The following is a 12,504-nucleotide window of genomic DNA, read 5'->3' on the forward strand; positions in this document are numbered from 1 at the left end:
TTTTTCAATTCAGTGTGCCTAGGCAGTAGTAGGCTTAGTGGTTTTCATGTTTTGGGAGACTTAAATAAGACATTTCTCTCTTTAAAACTAAAAAAATTATATCTGACTTACTCTAGCACAGTTCAAAGCTTCACCCAGTGATTCTTGTAATAGAGTGAAAGATTCTTCCTATTATATACCTTGATAATTATCAAACCACATACATTTGTATTCATGAAAGATTTTATCTATGAGGTGTCACAGTCGTTGCTCTAAGCATGTTTGAAAATATTTCCATATCAGTGTGCATAAGAGGCATATTTCCATTTTCTTAAACTACCATTATTTGTAGAACTAATTAATGCATCTTGTAAACTGAGCAAGCAACTAAGTAGGGATGAAGCTCAACAAAGTGACAAGTAGATTACAATCTCCTATGTATATTGGCTGTTAAAGATTTTGGCTGTTTAAAATTGTGGTGTTATTGGCTGGCATTGTGAGATGTCACCTATTATTTGTTATCATACTCACTTGGACATAGTTGACATTTATGGGTGTGTGGTCCTCCAAATGAGACAAAGATCCCTCATCTTTGTTTTGCAGTTTGTTTTGTATTTATAATTTTTATTTCCCCTCTTCTGCTGATTTTTCACAGGTTACAATTTGGTTAGTGAAGTCATAGGAGCTTCTGATCTACTTCTGTTGTTAGGTGTGTAAAAGCCCTTTTTACTGCCCTTAACCTGCCTCTTTAAAGCAAACTCTTAAAATACTACTATACTAAGAGGAGTGAATATGTAAACACAACTATTCACAGTAATTTAAAACTGAATTACAAATACCTTAAAATTATTTTAAAAATACTTAGATCCACCCCTGTGAGAACGAATAGACGAATAGTTGATATTTCTCTACCAGAGTCCTTAGCAGATGCTTTTTATTTCGGGCATTTTCCAGAAGCTTGTTTTGAAAACTCATGTCGTTACAATTGGAAATAACTTAATTTTTTTTTCTTGTTACAATAATACCAGTGGAATTTGTATTATTCTTTCATGTCTATCAGAAATAATTAATTTTTAAAAAAGTTTTCAGAACTTTATTAGTCTAACTGAAGCTGCCTATTCCCTTATGATATAACTAATTTGAGTCATAAACTAGATGTAAAACTTTTAGATGAGTTTTAAACTAAATTTCTTTTTCAGTTTCTTATGGTGAACTTTTTTTGGTTGATAGCAACTTCAAAGTTTATTGAATTCATAATTCACAGGCATTGAACTATAATTTTATATTAGGTGTTGTTTGAGAATTTTTAAGTGCCTTTTGCATGTTATGATGAGTTTCCGTAATTATGTCCTAGGTTCTCCAGGAGAAACAGCATTCAGAGCTACTGACCAGGGGTATGACAATGACAAAGAGTACAAGAAGGTAATTACTCTCTTGCAAAACTAAAAATGTCTTGACAACAGGTAATTTTTTTTAACAGTGCTTCAGTAGTTAGTTATAGGTGTTTATTTGAAGCAGCTTGGAAATTAATTGAGTATACACTGTAGTTTTTAATGTATACACAGTACAATGATAATAAACAGTTTGGTGTAAGGAAAATAGAATGCAGTCATAAAAATCCTTAGGAATTACATTTTTAGGAAACTTGGTTTGTAATAAGAATGAAATTTTAGGTATTTTTCATGCATTTGCAATTTTCTGGGCATGTTCTAAGTAGCAATTGAGCTTATAGCTTGTTACTGAATTTGGTTGAGTCTTCTATAGTTATTTTCAAGTGTTTTTACTTGCAACCTCTTTTTCTGTTGACATTTTCACAATTGTGATTCTTAAGGTTCTGTGCCTTAATAAAGAACTATTTCTTAAAGCAGTCTGTCTTTTTGTTCTGTTTACTTAGAGAAGTGTACATCACATTTTTGTTACTATATTCTGGAAAAAAATGTTACTGTATTTTGATACTAAGTTTTAGCATTTTTCCTTGAAGTAAAGAAGGCAAAGTTTAATTTTTTGCTTTAATTAATAGTAGATCTCATTTCTATTAAATTCATGAATTGTAATGTTTTCTATTCTTTAAAAGCTTTGAATTTTTTTCTGTATATATTAAAAAAAAGTCTTTTAAAAATGGAAGGTAAACAATAAGAATCAGGAATTTGTAAATTTTTGCAACTGAAAACTTTTTAGTGTCTGGACTATGACTGGGCGTTACAGAAAAGACATTTCTGTATATGCAGGCATGTATACATTTATTCTGCATTAGTTCTGCATGGCAATATGTAGTGAAACCTGTACAAAGCTTACTTTTTATAATTTGTTTCTTCCCTTTAGAACAGTGATGGATTTCTACATGAGAAAAAAATAGCTTTTTGTTTTCCCTTTGTCAGTAAACTATCTAGATACTGTTTTGCTTTCTCTTGAGTAATTGCTTAGCACAGGTTTCACCATTTAAAACAAAAAATACTATTGATTTGTGGGGAAGTGGCCATCTTAATTTATTGTCTTTGATAACTAAATTAACTGATAAGTTTCCTAAGTGCCAGTAATGTCACTAATACTCTGGTTTTTCAGATGCAGTGACAACTGCATTTTTAATGTTGCCAACAAAACTTTGGCTGTGATACAGAAAATAGCAGCCCATGTTAAACCAATATGATTTATAAAATTTAGTCTGTTGTACTAATCTTTGTTACTCCAGTTACATCTGATATGTTACGCTTAGAAACGGTTGGTTTGATAATTTATATGATGAATTTTGGTCATTACATTTCAAACAAGACACATATGAATAGCTAACATAGCATAATCACTTGGTTTATTGGCAAGCAAAATTATTTTCTAGACAACAGGTTAGATGGCCTTTTTTCATTCAATGCTGTCCACTGCCAATCAACACTAGTTTAAGAATTGAGTTTGTATGGATGAGTAAAATGCTGTAGCATGGTATTAAATATGTATGAGCTGGTTTTCTTTGCTTCCTTGTGAAAAGATAAGTAACTGGTAAAGATCTAGGAATTCCTCATTTGGAGGAATATTCTGTAGAACCCTAATTGGGCATGGTCTTCAGAGAGATCTTCAAAAACTTCCTGTATGAGAGTGAGAAACTAGTTAGTTTACAACATTGAGAGAGTGAACACCGAGTGTTCAGATTAAGTAGTTTAAATAAATGGACTTCATCTGTTTCTACTTGGATTAAATATGAAATCTTGTCATTTGAGAAAGAGAAGAGAAATAGTTATAAAAGCTATAGCGTAGTAGAATATTTTATTGAACTGTATGCATGGGACTAGTTCAGGCTTGCACTTGAAATGGCAGTGTTACCTTCTCAGAAGATTATCTTATACTATTGTCTGTCTCAAAAAAAAAATTCCTGAAGAGTTTCAGCTTCCTATTAAAGCAAGCAAATTCCAAAGCTTAGCCCAATTTCTAAAGAGAATTTATAGTGGTTATGGCTGTGATGAAGTGGGTGTGAAAAACATGATTCAAGTATTGATTTGGGGCTTAGAAGCCAGATAAAGAAATAATTCAAAACCAACCACACAGTCCTTTCTCTGCCTTTGGTTCTTTGGTAAAATCACATGCCTTGAAGAACCTGATGCACTTTTGAGGATTTGGCAGTGCATAGACTGCCTCACTCAGCCAACACTGGGTCGCCTTCGGTCAGTGTAAGGAGTGACACAGTAATTCTGCAGCTCTTCACTACAGCTACTGCTGGAGGGTGAAAAGGAGGCTGTAGTAAGGAATGTCACTTGACTGTGATGTTAATTTTTTCTTTTTAATATTCTCGCTTGTTTCGTTCTTCATTCGGCTTTCATGTCCTGATTTCAGCTTTTCATGGCATCAATTGCAAGTTATACAATAAAGTTTCCATTATTTTTTCCTCTTGTATTCATAACACCATTATATTCCCAACTTAATTCCCAGTTTCTTGTTGTAGGCATTCTGGATAAAATTGTAACATTTATTCAAATTCTTAGAAATGTCTCTCTTTATCTTCCTCATAATTTTCACCCCTTTAAATCTCTCAGCATTAAATTATTTTTCCTGGAAGGATTTACTGTGGCTCAGCTTGTCTCACGAACAGTCACACTGAAGTCAGTGGGAAATAGTGGAAGGAGTTGAGACATGCAAAAAGATAGGGCTTTGGTTGCTCGTGAAAATGGGACACAAATACTTTTGTTATGAGGAACTTTTAAATTAAGGAGATAGTCATGCTGAACTGAAGTACAGCCTATTAACTTTTAATGTAAAATAATGTATTTTTTTTAAAGCATACGCAGTAACAACGTCGGAACTTGTTTTGTCTTATTTTACTTAATGTGCACCCAGATTCTCATGATGACTTTACAGGGTTTGTGCCACTGTGTTTGTCAACTAGTGTTATTCTTCTTTACATTGTTTCTTTGATAATGAAAATAATAATATTATTGTAAACAATTTGGGGTTTGAAATCCCATTAATTGCTTTTTTTTTTCTTTCTAGATTAAATTCTTTAAAATAAATACAGTTTTATACTGAAATGATTTATTTTGAGGCAGGGGGAAACAGTGGTAGAGTCCAATGACAGAGAGATGTACACATTTTTGTTTGTGCCCTCATTTGTACCAGCCTGGGTGTTGTGTGTATAGTTCTGTGCTATTTAAGGTTCTTAATATTTTTTCTTCAATTTATTTTTTTCCAATTCAAACCTACAAAGCAAGAAATAGAAAATAAAGGAAATAAGATTATTGACTGATACAGACAAAGAAGAAATTGGTATTGAGAAGCCCTTTAAATCACTGTATTTTTACTTGAATATTTTATTAAACAGCGTAGCTGGAGTTGAAAATGGCTCTTTGTACTTTACTATGGAGTAAGAGTTACGTGGACCAGATGTCTTGGGAAGTAATAGCACATGAAATAGATTTGGTGACTTCAAATATTTGTTACAGTGCCTCTTTAAATGCTAAAAGGCCTTCATGGCGGGTTTTGTTCAGTGTTTTTGTTTTTTCTGTATTTTCTTGACCATAGCATGATTTTTAAATGGACCATGTCAGGGTATATTGAGAGTTTCCTTCTTTGTGAAGTGGCAAAATGTTGTTATTGTTCCTCTAATACCAAGTGTAGTCATGCTGTATAGAAATTAAATCTTTTGTTTTGCCTGATTTCTTGGCACAGTTCTAATGCGTTTGCTAGTCTGGCAACATAGAAATTTCTTAAATCTTAAAATGGTTCAGTAAAATACAAATGTGAAGATTTTTCTATTGAAATGTTATATGAATCATTATTTAACAGATGTTTCTATTTGGTCATTGATTGTCTCTCCTTTTATCCATTCTCCCCTGTATTGTTTATCCTTACGTGTACATGCCTGTGTGTGTATTTTGTGCAACAAATGCATAACTTGGTGGTAGATGTCTTGAATTCTTACACCAAAGTTCTATTTCAGGTTTTGTTTTGACTCCTGTAGTGCATTTTTTAAACCTTTCGTTTCACGGAATGTTTTCTTAGAAGATGATGTAATATTTTTTAAAGAGCTTTATTTAAATAGTTTGTTAATACTTCTGTCTGCATTCTCTGAAATAAATTGTACATAAAGCTTCAGTAGAGGCTGGCATAGTATCTCTAAACAAATTTTGAGAGATCTTTTTTTTTTTTCACCATTTTTAAATACCATTACAAGAATATTTGGTGTGGAGGGAGAAGAGAACTAAGTTTCATGGAAATGCTGAATAAGTAAAGGAATAAGCATCAAGTTGCAGGGATTTTGAAGTGATCAGAAAGGATAATGACAGCATGAATTTAGACTGCAGTGTGTTATAGAAGTGGAGAGGGGGCTTTTTCTTTATGCTCTGGAAACTATTTTGCTTCTCCTGGTTTGACAGTTAAGTAGCAGGCAAAATCATCTTTCTATAGACTGTCTGCTTTGCTGAGAATAAGGACAAAATGAGAAGTTTTATGTTACTGACAAAGTTGATTCTATTAGCTGTTGTGCACAACTTTGTGTAGAATATCCAAAACACTCTCTTTAAATACGTACATGGTTAAGTTGTGAAAAATTGCTGACACTTAAGAATTTCTGGTATGAATAATTGAAATGAAATCCTGAAACTTTTGAGAATATTTTAAAGCCAGGATAGCTGAAATTTTTTAAGATTTAGATGCTTAGTTAAAGTTCAATATAATTATAAAATGTAGCTAAATGTTTATTGTTTGTTCTACCTGGATATGCAAAATACATGGTTTTGCTGGCTCTATGCACTCCCAGCACTAGCTAGCGAGAGATCTTTCTAGTGAAAATTTCACATTTGTTTCAACTGACCCATTCGTACCTGTTTGTCATCTGTCTTTGTCATGCCCTTTGGTTTAACTTTGTTCTCCTTACACCCCAAATTTTTCCTCTCCTTTTTATTATAAACTCATGGCAGGGCCTGCTTGGTGAACTCATTCTGTTACAACAACAAATCCAGCAGCACGAAGAGGAAGCACGCAGAGCCGCTGGCCAATATAACATGGGCCCTTCCCAGCAGAAGCGAAAGGTGATGGCTTAAGGGACAATATGTACTGTATTCACACTAATCAAATTCTGCAGCCTTCTGCATTTGAGCTAGAAAAATCTAACTAATTTAATCACGGGCCCAAATAATTATTACAGCTGACTTCACTACAGGTGTATAGTCCTATTTCAGTTTAACCAAGTTGCATTTAAAGTATGGTGTTAAAAGCTGAAGAAGTACTTCGTCTAACTTTGAAACTGTATGTTCTCTGCCTCTATAAAGAACTATTATTTAAAGTTCATACATTAAAAATGCATTTGAGGAAAGTATGTGAATAAATGTCAAGTCTGATTTCTCTACTGTTGCTTTCTTACTGTAGCTCTATCTTCTAAGAGTATGGCTATTTACAGGCAATATACCTCTGGGCACATTTTTTCCTGCTTTATTCTATTACCAATCTCAAAATAACAGCAGTTACTTAGAAACAATTCTGCACAGACAAATACTGGTGTCATTAATAACAGTCTCTACTGTATAGTCATTACTTCATTCCTTTGTCTGTTTTCCTTCTGGAAGTACAGTTTATATTGATATGCTGTGGTTGTTGAATATCTGCACATTACTTACTTAAATTAAGTTCTGATCATTTTATTCATTATTATATGGCTGAGAAGAATTGGAAACACTTCCTAAATTGGGATGTTTTAGTTGTCTTATCTGTTACAACCCATAATTCTTAACCACATTGTATTGTTGGCTGCTTCTGAGCCCTCAAAAAATCTTTCTGATTACTGATATTTTTCAACAGCTTTGGAATTGAGCACTGGATACAGAACTTAATCTTCTGTACATCTGAAGATAACTCCTGCAGAAAGAGGAGCACAGTAAATGTGAATTAAACTTTTAGACACAGTTGCATAGCTGCAGTTGTCATGCTTTTTAGTCCGTCAACAGAATAAATTGCTTTCTTCTCTGAAACTAAAGTAGCATTTTAAATTTAAATATTTTACTTTCTTGCCATATTATTTTTTATGGTTTAGAGTTACAAACCCTGGCCAGTCTAAACTGGTAATCTTCCTTTAATTTAAACAAAAGGAAAAAAAAAAGTGAAACATAATTTTTCCATATACTTCATTTTCCAAATTAATTCAGTTAATATTCTCTCTGGATTTAAAATAACACTGATGTATTCTGTCATCAGTTATGAATCTAGGCATTGTATGCAAAATATAATGGAAATTATTTGAGATTATTTTATCTCAAAAGGTGTCCTGCAAATGTCCTCACATTCATTCCCTTCCTGATTTGTAATATGAGCCTAATAAACACAATCAGGGAAAAAATGAGCTTGATACTACATTTGTTTCTGATTTAAATTCTACCTTGTCAGTACTTTCTTGCAACTAATTCTACAATTCCCAAGCTGTGAAATAGCTGTAAGGGCTATCTTTGTAAATGTTATCCTGACCTCCAAGGCAGGTACTCTGTTTTCTGAGTGTTGAAACTCTAATTGTCCTTGCATATATAAAGTTTTAATATAGCCTTCAAGTGTGCTCTTTGGCATCATGCCTAATGACAAGGAATGTGTTGTGTGTCACACTAATCTTTTTACTTGAAACAAATTGAACGAGATGGTAAACTATATTCTTTAATATCGTGATATGAGGATATAACTTGATAAATAATAAGCAGTATAATTGATTAGTCTTGTATAGCTGCACTGTGCATGGCATATAAAAGTATATGCATTTTGTCTGGGCCTTGATATTTTCATTTATATTACTGGAATCGTAGTTCTGTAGATGATCAATTTAGAATTATTTATAGTCTCGTTGGAGAATATACAAAACCAATAGCTGTGGTTTCAAAGATACTGAATTTTCAGAGGTGCATGCTTACTTTATATAGTGTGTGACAAAGGTTGCTGGAAAGTGACTGCTGTGCAAAATGAGTAACTCTATAGGGAGCTTCTGGTAGTCTTAGTAAGCAAGCAGGTATCTGCATCTTTGTGTGCAGGAACCCTTGATTAAAAATGGCCCTACAATTTTCTTTTCTTGTAACTCTCTTTACGGTGGCAGTGGGGAAAGAAGGAGGCATCTTGAAGTACAAACTCTGCTGAACTGGATTAAACAAATATTGATGTGCCTATATAGATATTTTAATAGTTTATTTTTTTCTTTGTGAGTAGAAATCATAGATTAGTCATATGTGACTGTTAATACTTCAGGTTGTTATGATAGTTTAGCTTTTATTGGCAACAGAAATTTTCAACAATATTATGAATTACATGTTCAAAATACTGTATGTACTAACTGCAACTGAACGTTCAGAGCACACCTGAACCAAATGCTGAAGCATATCTGTCATTCTAGAGCTGTTTTTTTTTTATATAACTTACCCAATCATCTTTGTTAGAATTAATCATCTAGTGCTTGATAATTCTTTGCTTCAGATCTTGCAATGTGTCTGTGTGCAATATATTTTGCTTATAGTGTTTAACATAAGTATTCTGTACATTAAAGACAGTGCTCCTGTGGTTAGAGGTAATCTGTGTATAAGCGTATACTTCAAAAATGCATCAAGGCCCCAGAAGTGCTTTCAGGAACAGCTTGCAGAGAATGGGAAAACATTAAATGCTTTGAAAACCTGCACCATGTGGAAAAACTTTGTTTTCCTTTTCTTTCCTTCATTTTCTTGCTGCCTCTGACTCTCCACGCTATTCTCTTTGTCCTTCTATTTTTATTTTCCCCTTACATCTCTGAGGTGTTTAAAGCATGTGTATATGTAAATGTTTATTTACATATACCACCCTGTGGCTGCACGCATTGAGTTGTTTGTGTGCTAAACTAACGCTGTTTCTGATGCACTCTTGCTATCACTGAACTAATTAACAGAAATGAAAAGGAGGACGGCACTTTTTATGACTAAGAAAGTAATTGGATGTAGATGCAAGAGTCAGCTTGGGTTGGTTTCTATAAAGTGCAGGCGTGATCCTGTGTATTACAGGTTTAATAGCTAAATAATATGAATCACTGAATAACTGTGGATTTTTTTTCTTGTTTAATCTGTAACAACTGGTGTGAAATTATAGTAACTAAATTGATTTGTGTCTAAATGACAGCTGTCCTCTGCATGTTGCATAATATGCTCTTTCTGATATGAAGCTAACTTGAGTTGTAAACGTCATGAGTTTTATTTAAATATTGAAGCTCTTACCTGTATAATTATTTCAGTAATTGTTTAGATTATATTTTCTAAATTTAATATTTCATCAACTATTAGATTTTGTTGTTTGTAAATATTTACATCATATGAATTTGTACTGCACCGTTTATGCTTTTGTCTTGCTTCTGTGTTATTAAAAAGGGATTGTTTTGAACAACTGTTTATTACATCCTGATGAACCTATTTTAAGAAAGTGTCTAAGAACGGCTCTAATTGCCTGATTTTGTTACATTTATGCCTTGAACTTCAAAGTTTTATATGATAATACCCTAATTTTTCCAGGCTTTACTGTAATTTAAATAATACTAAAATAACCCTTCAAGACTGTCCTGACTAACTACAATTTATGAAGTTGTGCATACATGTTTGGGATTATAATTCTGAAAAACATATGAAATAAGAATCTTCATGAAGCTTTGGAAATGGTGAATACTCACCTGAAAAAGTAGTTTCTGTAGCAAGCAGGTGTTGTAGTGATTGTATCCCACTAAGATCATGCTAATTCAGGAGACTAACATATGAGATCCGGAGAGTTTGAGCACTAAAATTACACTTAGGGCAGTGACCAGAAGACTCTGAGCACCTTACAGAGTTTTGCTTTTCCCTAAGCCCACTTTCCTAGTATTAAGTCTTGAAGGGTTAATTTTTGCAGTTGCATGTACTGGAATTCAGACTTTTTTTTATGTGAATCTCCTGTTGCAGATGGAACTTCCATCAGTGTTAAATTTCAAATGCTAATTGAAGAATTTTACTTGCTTTACAATGCATGTAAAGTCAATTTTTGTATGTGGAATGAAGCTTTCAGTTTCTGATTTGATTACTTGCAGTGGATAAACTAAATAACATGTTAGTAGCCATGATTATTTTTCTTTATAGGTTTCTGACAAAGAGAAGATTGATCAACTTCAGGAAGAACTTCTGCGCACTCAGGTAACTTTTCTGAGTTACTGATGTCTTAAGTAGAGATTTATGTGCAGCAGACTCGGATTTACTAGGTAAAAGCACACATGAAAGATAAGACGCTTGGTAAAAATGCAGCGCTTTTTTCAATGTTTGAGTTCATCAATACAGAGTTGTCTGTGTTGGCACAGACCAAAGGTCAGTCTAGTCTGTCTTTCTGACAGTGACTGAATGCAAGAGGAGAGTGTAAGAACAGGGCAAATGTGTAATCATACTTTCCCAAAATGCCGTCCTTGCTTTCAGCATTATATATACCTGAAATGTAAAATTAGCCAAAAGTGTATGTAAATACAATGGTGATATTCCAGTTTTTAACTTGTTATGCATGCTAACTTTACTTGTTACATTCTACAGTTCTCTTTTATAACTGCAGTGCTACTAAATATCTCTGATGTCTTGCATGTTTAAATGGCACATTTGTTGCAGAAATTAGTTTACTTATGAAGGAGTTACATGCAGATCCCTTAATCTAGGAAATGTCATGTCTAGTATAAAGTAAAGAAGCTTTTAAGTGCATTTGCTGACGAAATATTAGAGGTCCCAGAGGAAAAATAGATATTATACGGGATATGTGGGTTGAGACATTCAGATTATAGTACAGTGGCATTCAGGAGAACCAAAATATCTTTTTTGTTTTCTTCCATCAAGAAAAATAATTACAGTTACAGTGCTAGAGTGGTATATAAGCCATGAGGTGTTCATCAAAATCTGTTTTGTGAAGCAGTAAGCAGTCTTTCAATTAAAGCTGTTTCTGTGATTGAACTATTTGTTGCAAAAATTGTTACGGGCAGATTAAAATCCCTCTCTTTGGGATTTAAAACAATATTCAGTACCTTTAAGAAACTGAAGAGGATGGTGCTGTTCAGAGTGATGTCCTTTAAAAAAAAGTCAAAAAGTGAAAATTTGAACAATGACAGTTATTGGCAGGATTTCTTAATACACGTTTCTAAAAAGCATTGCTTCACAAAACCCAATCCACTTTCTATTTCCAAATGTCTTCCATCCAGTTCAGTTGTTATAATATAATATGGTCTGAAAGAATATGTGCTTTTGCAAGTGAAATCCTGTTTTCAGTATTCCCTCTGTTACTTCCGTTAAAGAAAAGCCTATTTCATTAGCTGGCAGAAAAGGAAAAGGACTTGTAGCCATCAGCTTTAGGATCACTGCTTTTCAAACTGGCCTTCTTAAAAGTGCATGGCCTAACTGCAGAGGACCTAGGAATTCAATAATAGACATTTGGAAAGCCCATTTTTTTAATATGAATTTCTGAATATAGTGAATGCATGCATGTTGCTTTGTTTCCCTTACGTAAACCTTATACAATCAACCTGACACGGTTACAATAGTAATAAAGTTAGTATCTTCTATCAAGAATCTAAGTGTATAGGACCATTCATTATTTAAGAACAAAGTCACAAAAATAAACCCATTTTCACGTTCTCTGAAGTCTTGCTTTCAGCAGCTAATTTAAGAATTCCCTGCATCAGCTCAACCGAGGAGCATTTCCAGCCTTTCTGGTAGCTTTCATAATGTTGGGCAATACAGTGTGCCCCTGCAGATGTGGTTTACAAAGAAATAGTTCATCCATTAAGCAGACCTTACAGAGCAGGAACCATGATTCCGTGGCTATATGACTTACAGTTCTTGTTTAGACAGCAGTACTTTTCCCTCCTAGGTGTGTTGCCTTAACATACTCATGAGGGTTTCGTATATTATACCTTAATGGGGCTTTTCAGTGCAAACGTGGTATAAGGTGGGTCTCCTTCCTGCCTTATTTCGTGCCAACAAAGTTTTAATCTCCTTAATTAGCAAGACAGAACTATTGATTTTTAAGACAGACTTTTTTCAGCATTGATGCATATTAGTCATTACT

The 12,504-nt window shown here is 33.5% G+C and overlaps 1 protein-coding gene across 5 annotated transcripts in view; it reads left to right on the top strand.

Moving 5' to 3' along the window:
• The window catches only part of OPA1 (OPA1 mitochondrial dynamin like GTPase), a 57,799-nt gene that overhangs the window by 6,064 nt on the left and 39,231 nt on the right, over positions 1–12,504 (top strand). For 2 of the 5 annotated variants that reach the window (XM_064457608.1, XM_064457611.1), the window contains 3 exons: positions 1,334–1,401; positions 6,378–6,488; positions 10,548–10,601. In XM_064457608.1, the coding sequence (XP_064313678.1) occupies positions 1,334–1,401; positions 6,378–6,488; positions 10,548–10,601 (233 nt within the window). Of the gene's footprint in view, positions 1–634; positions 689–1,333; positions 1,402–6,377; positions 6,489–10,547; positions 10,602–12,504 lie in introns of all 5 variants that reach the window. The other 3 variants (XM_064457607.1, XM_064457609.1, XM_064457610.1) reach the window with 3 other exon arrangements.

The sequence above is a fragment of the Phalacrocorax carbo genome, chromosome 7 (genome assembly GCF_963921805.1).
Source record: "Phalacrocorax carbo chromosome 7, bPhaCar2.1, whole genome shotgun sequence".
NCBI classification, from domain to species: Eukaryota; Metazoa; Chordata; class Aves; order Suliformes; family Phalacrocoracidae; genus Phalacrocorax; species Phalacrocorax carbo.